General features: G+C 45.8%; 1 protein-coding gene across 1 annotated transcript in view; it reads right to left on the bottom strand.

Moving 5' to 3' along the window:
* Positions 1-11234, bottom strand: part of ANKRD50 (ankyrin repeat domain 50) — a 30871-nt gene extending 19637 nt beyond the window's left edge. The window contains exons 1-2 of the mRNA XM_036242068.1: positions 11193-11234; positions 8777-9718 (exon numbers count right to left, since the gene is read on the bottom strand). Coding sequence (XP_036097961.1) covers positions 8777-9321 — 545 coding nt within the window. The 5' untranslated portion in view covers positions 9322-9718; positions 11193-11234. The remainder of the gene's footprint in view (positions 1-8776; positions 9719-11192) is intronic.
* Between the last annotated feature and the right edge of the window lie 3001 nt (positions 11235-14235).

Here is a 14235-nt window from a genome sequence, read left to right as displayed (position 1 = left end):
AATGTTGATCGATATATCCCACATAAATAAAAGTCCTCTGAGGTCCTAAATAATTTTCAAGAGTATAAACGGGACCTAGAATAAAAAGGTTCGAGAACTGATGATACAGAGTCAAAAGTACACAAACTCGAGCAGACCACAGTCTGTGGAACACGCCATCTCCCTGGGTGGTCAAACTGCACAGACCGTCAACCCACACACACTAATCACAGGGGCCGCCTGTCTAGGGCCAGTGAGTCAGAATCAGAGAGACCTGAGGGGCTTCCAATGTGGATTATTTTTCTTTAAAACAGAAAATCCAGACTTAAAGCAAATGTGGCAAGATGGGTGCATGCGAGTTTGTTTTCCTGTTTATTTACTTTCCTGCGTAAAGGAAACATCTGAGGTGGCAGCAGTGGGCATGCCCCACCAAGTCTTTCTACATCCCCCTTCCCCCCGTGCCACTGGTGTGCTGCCCTTCCGATCCCTGTGAAGTCGAACCTGCAAACTGCTTCTCTCTCTAAAGCAGCGGTTAACAAACATATTAACTGAGACTTAAGCTGCAGAAGTCTTTTTCTCCTTTCTAAGTGAATATGACTTTTAAATAAAACACAAATTATCAATGTGGCAGATCATAATGTTTAATTTTAAATTAAAATATAGTTATTCATTCAAGCAATAGTTACTGAGTCTCTACTATATTCAAAACTCGGGAGATACAAAAGGCACAAGACAGGTAAGTACTCTGCTCCTTCCAGTAAGTAGGCAGGAAGTCAGATAAAACAAATGCAAAAAAAAAGGAGAAAAGAAGAAAACAAGTGTGATGATGTGATTTAAGAAAGTGACCAGGTGGGGAGTCGCCTAAAGACTCAGTGGACAGGGGGCGCTCTCTGAGGAGGTAACTGTAAAGCTGACACACCTAAGTGATACCAAACCAAGTAGCCACACAGAAATCTGCTGGCCAGAACGTGACCTATTTCAGAATAGAATAAGGGCAGTTGTGGATGGACGGTGATGAACAAGGGTGAAGGTAGAAGCTGAGGTCAAAGGCCAGGCAAGGGCTGGACAATGTAAAGCTTCGACTATTCCAAAGGCAGTGAGAAGCCCTGGACCAGTTGTGAGCACAGGAGGCAGTGTGATCTGACACCGCAGGGCTCTGTGAAGAGACACAACAATCATAACAAGAAGACCAACTTGGAGGCCACCACAGGATCAGGGCGAGACAGAATGGGAGCAGCAGTCCTGGAGAAGGAGAGGGGTGCAGGCATTTGTTTTATCCTGGGATAGAGCAGAAAGAGCTGATGAATCGAATAATATTTAAAATATTATTTCCTTGGTTTTTGTACTGTTAGTGACTACCACCACATTATTGATATACCACAAACCACCCCAAACCCCAGTGGCTTAGCTTAAAATAACAATCATGCATGCATTCTCCTGGGTCTGTCTGTTGTTCTCTTCTAGACTTGGAGTCACCCTGCAGGTTGGGTCTGGTCTGCTCCACACCTCTCTCCTCCTCCTTGAACCAGAATATGTCCCCTTCACATGATGGCAACCCAGAGAGGACAGGCTCTGCCCCTCGTCCACATGTTAAACCTCTGTTCGGACCTTGTCTGCTAGCATCTCGCTGGCCAAAGAAAAACACATGGCTGAGCCCAAAACAAAAGGCAGAGAAGTACAATTGTCCTCTAGCAGAGGGACCAGCAACAGCATATGGCAAAGAGCAAGGCTACATGGAGAGATAATGAAGAAGGGCCAGTCAGTCCATGTACCAGTTTCTATGTATGCAAATCATGCATCAGAGTGTGAAGGTCACCAGCTTCTGCAGAGCTCCAATCATCTGTCAAGATAATCACAGGTAAGATATAGTTCCTTAATTACTACTTATTTTTATTAAGCAAGTCCATGGACATTTTCAAATTCTGCTTTATTACCAAAGACTACATTTAGCTTTACACGTATATAATTAAAAAAATGATATTAGCAATATTTCTGAGATTAGGACAACACGAAAGAAAGAAATGTGTTTGAAATTTAAGACAATTATGTATGGTCAAAGACATCATTACATCACCCTGGCCGGTTTGGCTCAGTGGATAGAGCATCGGCCCGCGGACCAAAGAGTCTCGGGTTTGATTCTGGTCAAGGGCACCCCAGGGTTGAGCAGCTGACAACCAGTCGATATGTCCCTTTCATGTTGATGGTATTTTCTCTCTCTGTGCCCCTTCCTCACACCCTCCCCCCCTCCCACTCTACCTGAAGATAAATGGAAAAATAACCTTGGGTGAGGATTAAAAAAAAAAGAAGAAAACAAAAGACATCACTAGATCAACCAGAAAGTAAAGCTAAGCCACCAATCAGAATACACTTCAAAGATTTTTAAGGGCAGAAAAATAAGTACTTATTTTACTTCATAACATTGAATTATTTACTATATAAAAACCATTTCACTTCAAAAAACTTTTTTTAAGAGAGCAAAATTGCTAAAAACAAAAAAATCTGCACCATATATATAACAAAGAAAAGGCCAAATCCTTACTACGCATATGAAGTTCTTACTAACACAGTACAAAAAAATGAGAATATTCTTATTGTCGTATCTTCCCATCAACTTTAACACTATCTCCTGTGCATAGAAATATTTCTTGAAAGAATAAATGTGCTTAATGTGTTTTGATGAAGTTCGGAAACACGATACACGCTTTAGATGGAGCAGAACCGAATTATCAGGAGCTTTTAAAGCCCGGCGGAGAAATCTGAACTTGTGTCGATTAGCACCGGCTCAGCTCAGGGGGACGGCCTCAAGAAAGGGCTGTCCTGCTACGGTTAATTGGCCAACTGTAACCAAAGTGAATCAGCATCAAGAGGGCTAAAGTTAAGTAGACCAACTAGGAGTGGATGAATGAAAATTCTAGATTAGGGTAAAAGAATTCAAGAAACATTCCAAGAAAAAGATCAAATATCTTAAAATCCAACGCAACAGAAAATAGAGAAAACCCGAGAACCTAGTCCAGCGCTTCCCAAGGTTCAGCGCGCACAGGACCCACTGAGGTCTCAGCTGCAGAGCAGTCAGCACACCTGACACTGCAGTTCTGATTGCCTCCCAGGTGTTGCCAATACATCGATCTGACGATCACGCGTGTAAGTGGAAAGGGTCTAAGAAATAAGAATAATTGTGAAACAACTCAGATAATCAGTTTTTCCAGAATTCCCGATAATGACAGGCTTCATAATAAAGACTCAGTAACTGTTTCGATATGCGTTTTCAATTATCCTCTGTCCTTTCTTCTTAGCATTTATTAAAGCTGCATTTTTACATTTATTTTTGTTCAATGCAATCCCTCCCCACACACACACACACACACTGAATTCGGTGTCCTGTGGGGCTCACGCATTAGCCCTGGCACTTAGCACACATCTGGCACACAGTGGGCACACAGCGGGCACGGACTACTTAAGCAATGAGTGAACAAATGAGCCAACGAACAGAAATGCTGAAGGAGATGGTGGTTTGAACACTGGAAGGTACGTGAGGGACACTCCATAAAGAGATATATATAGACATACTGAGCAGAGTGAAAGTCAAGGCAGTTGATGTAGCTTTGATTGCTATCTCATTAGACACAAGCATTGTCATCCATATAAGTAAATAAAATATCTGAAGGAATGAGTATGAATAGAAAAGATACACCCAGAGGAACAGCCACCAAAGAATACAGTTGGACAGGGGATTCTGCAAGGAACACAGGAGAGATGATGAAAAAATAGTTCTAAAATATACCACCTGCCCAGTGGGTGTGGCTCAGTGGTTGAGCGTCAACCCTTGCACCAGGACGCCGCCGGTTTGATTCCCGGCCAGGGCACATGCCCAGGATGTGAGCCTGATCCCCAGTGGGGGGCTTGCAGGAGGCGGCCAGTCAATATTCTCTCTCATCGATGTTTCTGTCTCTCTCTCCCTCTCCCTTCCTCTCTCTCTAAAATCAATATAGAAAAAAAATAAATATACCACCTAAGGCGAAAACCAGGTTGAACAGTCGCTTCAGAAGCTGCTCTACCTCAACACGTTCTGTGCACACGGAGGAGGTCACACGTCATGTGCCGGGAAGAGGCGAGGTGATGGGAAGAAGCACTTGCAAACACACGTTGGCGATAACGTGAAGGCACGTTTGGGGGAGGTGAGGATACAGTGTTTCTTCGGAGGAAGGGGAAACCCGTTGTCTGGAAGGCCTCGGGGAGCGGGCTGGCGCACAGGAACAGATGACAGGCCTGGGCTGGAGGGAGCGGGTGGGGGACTGGATCAGAGAGTGTGCAGGCCCATCCGGACCAGCCGCCAACGCCCAACCAGTTTACTGCTTCACAGGAATGAGAACCTAATAGTGTCAAAATTTCCTTTTTTCAAGGAAAAATTTTTTTTAAAAGTCTGGTTATGCGTGTGAAGTTTCCTGACTTGGGTGAAAAACATTCACTTGACTCTCTCTGGTCTGGAAAAAAAATCCGAGCTATCAAGAAGCACATAAATAAAAGCATGGCCCAGCCGACACTGTGAACACGGCCAACACTACCCAGTAGAACACAGAGCGCTGTGCTGGGCCATCATCATGCAGAAGTGATGGGGGGGGGGGGCAGTTCAGCAAAGATACAGGTACCAGACGAATGCACCGCTCAGACATGAAGCAGGAAAGAGAAAGCCCATCTAGGGTAGGAAGGAAGGATTTCAGGAAGAGAAAGTAGGAGAGTTTGAATGAATGAAAGTCCAAAGTAAATTTAACAGTAAAAGCTGGAAACAACAGACATTTCAGTGAAAAGTGACAATCTTAAACTAAAGGAAATGTGGAATTTTGATTATGAACGTTATATTTATTCATTTATTTTGTTCAAGATGAGAATAGTAAAGACCCTTTCACAAGATCTTTCTTTTAATCTGACAATATTTAAGAATGGATAACAGGTATCTTAAATAGTATTAGTTATACAAGGCAGATCATGGAAAGGGAATCTTTTGCCTTGAAAATACCCTACAACGGAGGTTAAGAAGGAAGTACCTGTTCTTGAATTTACCCAAGATACCTGGAGCCAGTTGAGACAGAAGATAGACATCTGGCCACTTAAAACTGTCTGGACCAATGCCATATGCATGCGTACTAAGGAGCAGACAGACAGCAGGTTAATAAATTAATAATCACTACACCAATCTGGTCTGCACTGAAAACGGACCTGAAGGATAAAACATTTCAATCCCCTTTCATATGCATGAGCTTCAGCTGTCCTCCATTGGATTCAAACGTAGTCTAGGTAGGTAAGTAGCAGTTATTGAAGCATTCAAATGATACTCACTTAGCAATAACTATATGAAAAGTGCTGCTCAAAGCACAATGGAAAATATAAAAAATTAATCAGTCATGAATAATGTCATGAAGAAGCATAAGCCTAACAGAGGAGCTAACAGAAGATATATGCATAAGTAACTACAAAGTAAGCTAAAATCTAAAGAGATACACGTGAGGAGTGATAAATGTTCAAGGAGAAGATAAACAGAAAGAAGATTCCACCATTTAAGGATGCCTATCCGACTTACACACAAACTGTCAGAGTTCAGACTTCCAGTTTCCAAGCCTAACAAGCCACTGTTACCTTTCACCATTTACACAGCTTTTCTGCTAGACTCTCAAGTTTTGAACCATTCATCCTTAGTTCTTCATCACAATTTTATTCCATTCACACTTAATTTGTGGTAATCCTGAAAATCGCACAGAACAAAATCTTTTCACTCAACATGGGGAAAATTGACATCACACATAGAAAACTCACACCTGGTCTTACAGATTGTCAAACAAATAAATAAAAGTTAGGAATGCTATCCACCAGGAACAAAGGTTTGTATTTCCTGCATCCACCTAAATCTCCACAAAGGCCTTTGGGTTCCAGGACTATGGGCGCAGGGCCAGCAGGTTTAGAAAGAAGATTCTGGTGGAATGACTTCAGTGACCACTGTCAGCTGTGCTAAACCAGGCACAAGACCCCAAACCACGACCCCACACGCTCCTTCCCTAACTCAGGTCCCTGGATCCTTCTGTTATAATTAGCTACCTTGATGTCCACCTCCCTCAAACTACTCTTAACTCCTTGAGAAGAAAGATCTTCTGCCCATGGTCTACCTGTTAAATGACATCTATCCTGCCTAAATAAGGTACATTCCGATTAAAATTCTCCGAAGGACCTACTTCACAAGTCAGTCGCAGTCACTAACAGAACCCACCATCAAACCTTGACTATCTGTCCAAAAGTAGAAGCCATCAATACCATCGACTATGCAACAATATTTCTTTTTAACTTCGAACTGTGTTCTCATGTTTCTAGCTTCACAGAGGAAGTCTCTATCTAATGAATTATCAGCAACAGTTGTTCCAATACCCAAATTACTTCATTTATTTAATGACTTCATTAATTACCTTAATGATTAAAAAAAACATGACCCAGGTTTTTGACAGATCCAGTAGGAGATGAAGTTGGAGCCCCACAATGGTCCAGGCAGAAACACTAGGTTTTCTCTACCAACTACAGACTGGGAATGCAGTGTTCGCTCCTCAGTCAGATCGTCCGCACTGGTGTGGTTTTTACACACACTCCAGTTGCTTCTTATTTCTCTCCAATTAGTTAATGACTGAAATTCACACAGGAAAAGACAAAAACAAAAATAGACAATCAACTGAGTAAAGGACCTTTTTCAGGAAAATCTGTGATACTATAGAGAAAGATCTGCTCAGGATCAGAATATATAAAAAAAACATACAGTTATCAGACATGATTTCAAATATTTGAAAGTATTAGAAATTTAATATGAATTCCAATAAAATAAATTACATAATTAGGTAGATTAAGTTAAACTCAGACTATACTCTTTGAAACTGATTTTCTAAGGTGTCAATAAATCCAAATGGCTTGTGAAATGACTTACAAGAAAAACAAATTCAGCTCTTCAACTAGTGACAGTATCTTCAGAAAAAGCATTAAGTCAAGAGGCAAAGAGTTGTTTATGTACAGAGACTGGAAGCCTCCAAAAAAGTTGTTTTATATTAGACTACATGATTGATTCCATACGTACACAGTGACTCCATGTTGACCACTGTCCATCAAACCTGGCAGCTCACCTCTGTGCCACAAGCATCACCCAGCAGACGCCCTCACTGATTTAAGAATGATGTATTTTTAACCCAGACTTTGACTGCTAACAGCAACAGGAAATAGATTTGCCCTAAGTTTTACTGGATGACACTTACACACTCAAAGGTCTACAAGAGTATCACACCTCTCAAAGACACAACCTCTGGCTGACTTCCATAACCACTCACCTGTTGGAATTCTGTACCACTATCCATGGCGATCACTTCGGACTACCACTCATCAAGTACAGGGGTAATCCGAGTACTACACCCAAACCACGACTGTGGCACACACCCCTTCTCCACAAATGTCAAAGCTATCCCTCTTCCCCTTAAGACTTCCAAAGAATGTCTATGATTACAAACCTATACACATACACCTGTCTTTCAAATCCCAGCTCTGTCCTTTACTAGCCTGTAACCTTGGACAAGTTACTTAGGCTGTGCCTCAGTTTCCTCATCCAAGAAAAGGGACTAATAACAGAACCTAACTCACAGGACTGTTAGGAAGACTAAATGACTTAATATTGGTACAGCACTCAGAACAGGGACTCACACAAAGTGCTTGCTACTATTACTATTATTTTCAGTGTCGCACCAAACTTCATAGACTGCGCATCATTAGATCTGAGGACATCAAAAGACCAAAATCGCTGTCACAGCAATTCAAAGCCCAAATGACTCCTAGAGACATGCACACAGACAGAGGCAGACACACACCCACACTAATCTCCAGTGAGTACACCTGCATCTTTGGGAAAGAAACTTTTGCCTGCCAAGAACTACCTCCTGTGTGGGGGCCAGGTATGGACAGAGGACTGAGCAGCAGTGAGGCAACAGCAAACACAACAACGTGCCTGCTTCACAATGAGCAGAGGGTGAGATGCAAAACACTATCTTCAAGGAATTGTTTTTTAAAGACACGTTTTGAATCTGGAACAACTCTAAAAAACAACTTAAATCACGTCTTAAACCGATCCTTTTACCATGGGAAAATGCTTAATTAAGATTAGGAAAATTATTATTTCTTGTGTATCACTCGCTAGAAGTACTGAAACGATGCCAAATTATCATTCCTTTGGAGAGATCACATATTTCAAAATATCACTCAACTTTCCTTTACTTGATAGGTAAATAATCCCCAAACTCATTAGCAAATCTTCTTCAGAATGTTTCAAAAAGAACTTTTCTTATTTAAAGGAATAATAATATAAACAAAAAAGACAGTAGATTCTACTGCTGAGAGTAAATTCTGGGCCACGTCTAGTTTCTTAAAAATGCAGCCGTGTCAATGTTCTTCTCTTCCATAAGAACAGACACCCCTTCCCAACTACAGGCACTATTAGAAACGCAAATAAATAACTGGCATTAATTTGAAAAACAATTTGTTTTTACAGTGCTTCAAATTCTGTTATAGAAGACCTACTTGTAATCCCTGCCTTGTGCAAATAAAGCTTAAATTTTGTTTCCTTCAACATTCAAATAAACAGGTTTATTCACAACCACAGATTATCCCCAAATTTACAGCAGTAGTACAGGTATCCACAGTTTCAAAAAAAACAAAAAACCTAAAATAATCTAAAAACCATTTTAATTTTTGCATAGAAACGGGGCCACCATGACATTCTGATTGTTACCTTTTAAATGCTTCAGCTGGGTTCCTCTCACATTCCCCAGGCTGCAAGAGGCTTTGGATTGCTGGATCCCTTAGCTTGTCCTCATATCCTTGGAGTAGTCCACTGTGGCAGATCTGGGCAACTAGACCTCGAATAAACCCTCCAACACACAACGTGTCAGAGTCCTGGGCTTTGCAGAAATGGAAGGCCAAGGCCTGGCGGTGTAACCCTCTCTGCACGCTGGTAGGTGAACTTGGCCACAAGAGCTCAGTGCATAGGGCTGTCTTGCCACTGCCAGGCCCTCCTACCAACAGCACACCCCAGGCAGCTCCTTTTCCAGAGACAACACTAGCACTGCTCCCAGAATTCAGCAGGAGGGGTGGTGTGTTGACAGTGCTGTTGCAGCAGTTAGTTTTCTCCTGGAGGCAATGCTGAAGCTTGTGGAAAACCCACTCCCTACAGTAAAACTGCTTCCCCTGCAGTAAACTCGTTTGAGCCATTTTGCAGACTTTCTCTTCCCAAGGATTAGTCATAATAGGTTTCTTATCTTCAACATTAGCTAACATCAGAATACGTCAACACAGGTCTTTACATCCATTAGGATGTAACTTGCATATTAAGATGACTGAATGACTGAGTAACCAGTTACAGTAAAATTCAACAGCCACAGAGTCCATTTGTCAATAGAATGTGCATGACTTTATTTGGCTCTTTATCCTTGATTATCAGCAGGGACTATAGGAGTTTAATTGTTGAACTGGTGAACAACTGCCTGGTTCCTAAGTTCAGCAGCACTTCTTCTATATCCTGATGGGTTACTTAGCTCCATGGTTACGAGTGAGTTTATGTGATTGTGGATCCTTCAATTACGCAGATAAGACTACATCTGGAAAACTAGAGCGAAAGCCCAATCTTTCAATTTGTACAAAATGCTTCTCCAGATTCCAAGAGTTAATTCTGTATCTGAAAATTAGATCAGAAAAGGTGTCCATTATAGTCAATGTCATCAAAGAGATTACATTTATGCAGTAGGTAGGTGGCTCTATACCTCTTGTTGAAGGATAGACACTCAAACTACTAGATCCTGTCACTCTTCAGGCATAGGGACAATTGCCAGGGATGCAACTTTAGATTATGGTCTCTTATGTGGCAGAAATGATAGACCACTGTTAACACCTCTTAATTCAAAGCATTCATAAAATGTACTTTTCAAGACAGATTCTTAATGAACCTGTTCACAGGGTCCTCTTAAAAGATGTCTGGGTAATCAACAATTTCCACAAGCACCTGGAATAAAACAAAATTATCTTCCTGCGAAATATATGTTAAAAGCTTACTTATCAAAGGATACAATTTACCAGTTAATCCCCCAAATCCATATATTTCATTTGGGGCATTTTCAAAAAGTTGGACAATGACCCTAACATCATGATTACATTTTTTTTTTCCGTAGTTTTCTTCCTCTATGGTTATGCTTCCCGAAGAGCTACCCTGTAATCAAGTTACCCTCGATTTTCAGAACCTCACTGGTGAAGAGGGGAAAGACGAGGCGCACAGACAGCGACATCCTTAAACCTAGCCGAGCTCTTGCCACCAGCTTGGGGGAAGAGCGCCGGCTAGGCAGCTGTTAACTTGCACAGCCCAGGCGGTCAAGGGCTCTGTTTACTCCACCAGCCCCACTTCTTTGTTGATAGTTTGCAAAATCCAGGGGGTGATTACCTGGGCGGAGGCTGGATGGCAATGGGTTAAAGAAAAAGGAGAGGGGGTGGGGGGGGTGATCTCACTTGCAGGATAAATCCAAACACAGGTACAACGTGAGTCGGTCCCTGCTCGGTGCCCGGGGGGAGTTTCGGATGGGGGAGAGCAGCGCAGTCCACCCGGCGGACGGAGGACGGCCGCCGGGGAGAATCCCGCCCGGGGCAGGAAAGGGATCCGGAGGCGAGCGCCCGGCGGCGGCGGGTGTCTGCCTGGATTCCGGCCGCTGGCTTCGGCTGACAGACAAAAGGAATTCCGGGATTCCCGGCGACAGAAGCACCTCCGTTCAAGCAGCCCCGAAGAGCCACCGGGGGGCACCTCGGAGGGGCCGCAGACGGAGGTGCAGCCGCCACACCGAGGTCTTCCCTCGCCCAGGCTGGGAACGCCTCGGCCGCCCGCCCCGCCCTGGGACTGGGGTGTGTCTTTGGAAGGGGGAGGGGTGCCCCACGTCCTTGCCAATCCCCGCCGAGGGGTCGCCTCCGGATCTCGTCCCGCTCGGCGCCCCCACCCCGCGCCCCGAGCCCGCCCCCGCCCGGCCCTCGGCGGAGCACGGGGATCGGCGGCGCCCCGGGTCCCAGCCTGGAAAGTGCGTGGGTGGGTCGGGTCCGCGCCCCGGCCGCAGCCCCCGAGCTTCCGACCCAAGAAGGAGCCCGGCCGCGCCGCCGCCGGCTGCCTCGGTTACCTCGGCCCCGGCCGCCGCCGTGGCCGCCGGAATCTCAGCCTCAGACACTTGCTCCGCGGAGACGCCGCCGTCGCCAGCGCGCCCGGGACTCCCGCTGCAGCCTCCGGCTCCGCCCGGCCTGGGGCGCGCTCCCGGCTCCGGACCCTGCGCCCGGCCCCGGCAGCTGCCAGCTCCAGCTGCGCCGGCCGCGCGGTCGTGCCGCTCCCAGCCCCCACCGGCCAGCCGCCGCCGCCGCCGCCAGGGCAGTGACTGTCTCGAGCAGCCCCGGACCGGCCGGCTCCGCCCCGCCCCGCTCGTGGCCCCGCCCCGCCGGCGGCCCCGCCCGTCCGCTCAGGCCCCGCCCCCGGCCCGCCGTCTTTCTTCGCCGCCGGCCCCGCCCCCGGCCCCGCCCCGCCCCCACCGTGCGGGCCCGTCGCCGCCTGTGGCCGGGCGCGTGTGGCCTCCTGGGACCCGCGGCTCGCGCTGCGGGGAGACCTTTCTCAGGGCGGCCTGGGGCCCCGCCCTTCTCGGGGAGGGGCGGGGGCGGGGAACGGGGCGGGGGCTGCGTTCTCACGTCCCCGTGCTCACGCGAGTCGCTGCTCCCACCCACCCCGTCACCGCTCGGCCCTGAGCTTTCCTTTGTCTTCCAGGCTCGAGGGACTCGCTGGCTTTGGGGGCCATATCCGCCCGGAGGGGCGCAGCTGGGCCGGGAGCGTGGTCCCCCTGCCCCCCTCTAGCCCCCTGGCCCTGGAGGGCCACTCCAGACCCATCCTCCTCAGTCACCCGCGTCCCTTTCAGCCCATTGCATTGCGGTGGTTCTCGTGCTGTGCTTTCTCAGTCTGGGACTGGGAGGAAGGGGGGACTGGGAAGGATGGTGCAAGAATAAGAACAGCGGGGTACAGGGCGGCGTTCCCACCGCCGCAGGAAAAGGTCGTGGCCTCCCCCGGAGGTGGGAGGCGGGCTGGAAGCGGGCACCGGGGCTCAGTCCGGTGACTCCAGGGGCCCCCATGGGGAAGAAAGGCCATGGCCGAGGTCAGAAGGTGGAGGAGATGAACTGGCCGGGCCTGGCCACAGGCAGGTCCTCTTCCATGAGACGCCAGTTGTCTGCGCGCCAGTGGACCTGGGTTACTTAGATTTCAGATGTCTGATGGGAAAGCAGATGCACTGTCGACCGGTAGAATACAAAATGTACTATTTTAATTATTTTGCTAAAACCATGCGCTCTATCTCCTATTCACTAGTGTGTTTATTTCCCAAATATTAAGCTAATTTACCATCTGGTCTTAGGAAATTCAAAGAAGAGCTATCACATTTAACTAGAAAAACAGATAACGACGCGGACTGTGCTGTGCCTACTTTCCCATTCTATTGACTCCCATCCTATCCATGTCGTTTGAGGCGTGTTGATCTTATTATTTAACTTTAATTTATTTAATGTGAATTCTGAGGTGGTTTTCCAAAACACAAGCAAAAAAGGCAGGAGAGTATAAATTCTCTAGAATTAGTGTGATGAAAACTGATTTTTAAAATCTGCAGTTTTGTGTGTTTTTTTTAATATTTGCTTAAGCAGTGTTAATTACCAAGTGGGTTGTTTATAACGCTAGCTTGCTGCAGCCTTGTAGCCATTGACTCCCTCGGGTTCATGGGTGTTTAATTGTGTTTAAAGAAAAAAATTTAAATGAGATGTATGCACATCACATTATCATTAATCTTCAGACTCATTTAGAATTTTTCTTTTTTTTTTTTTAAGGTTAATTTCACACTTTATTTTCATGCCTTTGCATTTTCCCTAATTCCTTGTCTGTAAGGTGGCATCCTGGTTGTAGCATTAGGAGGTTCATGCTCCAGGAGAGTAGTTCTGGTCAGAGTCACCACGTAATAGCTTCATACATAGACTGTGCACTGTACACCCACAGGTGACACCATTCAGGTGGGCGGTGGTGCACGTCACAGACGAGAGTGGCTCAAGGTAGTGGGTGCAGTTACAGATCATGTTTGAGCATGTTTAACAAAACTCACTTCCAGTGGTTTGGTACATAAGGGCTTGGTTCTCTCCTGTAATAAAAAGCCTGGCTGGCATGGCTTAGGTCAGTCATGGCTCTACAGTGCCGCCTGGCATCCCCCTTCTACCTTTCAGCCAGTAATAGAGCCGAGCAAAGGGTACCTGCTAACGTGGCTGCCTAACCTGAAGAAATCGAATATGAATTTAGACCTGTGCACTCCTGTACGGATAAAATAAGCCTGGACATTTCAACATTTTCCAACGATAACAAAATCTCTATATAATTTTTACTTAATAAAAATTCAACCTAGCTGGTGTGGCTCAGTGGATTGAACGTGGTCCCATGGACTGAGAGGTCCCAGTTGGATTCCTAGTCAGGGCACATGCCCAGGTTGTGGGCTTGATTCCCAGTGGGGGGCGTGCAGGAGGCAGTTGATGGATGTTTCTCACATCGATGTTTCTATCTCTCTCTCCTTCTCTCTAAAACAATCAATATACAACATAAAAAATAATAATAAAAAAATTAATTCAAAAACAGTTTTTAAAAATTACAAAAGTATTATAAAATAATCCATTTTTTAAACTCAATATTATTACATTTTGACTTAGTAGTAGAAGAAAAATATCATTAAAATGTTGACCAAAGTCTTTTCTAGCACATTTGCCACATTGGAAATCTAACTCAGCTTTTTGTGGGGCATTAGGATCTGGGTGCCAGGTGTCTGCTGCTCCATCATATACCCTAAGCTAAAGCCCCACTGACTTACTCTTTCTTGTGATGTGTGGATTGACTGGGTGGTTCCGGGTAGTCACCCCTGGGATCCCTCAAACCCTTTTTCCTAGCTATCTTCATTTCCCATGTCTGGGCCACTGGCTAGGGTGACTGCAGGGAGTGGGGTGTATGCTCCTGCTGCCCATGGCTTCTCCATAGTATGATGGTCTCAGAACTCCAGGAGAGCCAAGGGGGCATCTGGCAGCCTCCTGAGGCCTGGCTCTGGCCTCACCCAGTGTCACTTCTGCCAAGTTCATAGGTCAAGCAGTTCACAAGGACCGGCCAGATTC

Source organism: Molossus molossus, unplaced genomic scaffold (genome assembly GCF_014108415.1).
Source record: "Molossus molossus isolate mMolMol1 unplaced genomic scaffold, mMolMol1.p scaffold_m16_p_4, whole genome shotgun sequence".
In the NCBI taxonomy this organism is placed as follows: Eukaryota; Metazoa; Chordata; class Mammalia; order Chiroptera; family Molossidae; genus Molossus; species Molossus molossus.
The sequence above is the reverse complement of the archived record's forward strand: the minus strand, read 5'-3'. Positions and strand labels throughout refer to the sequence as shown.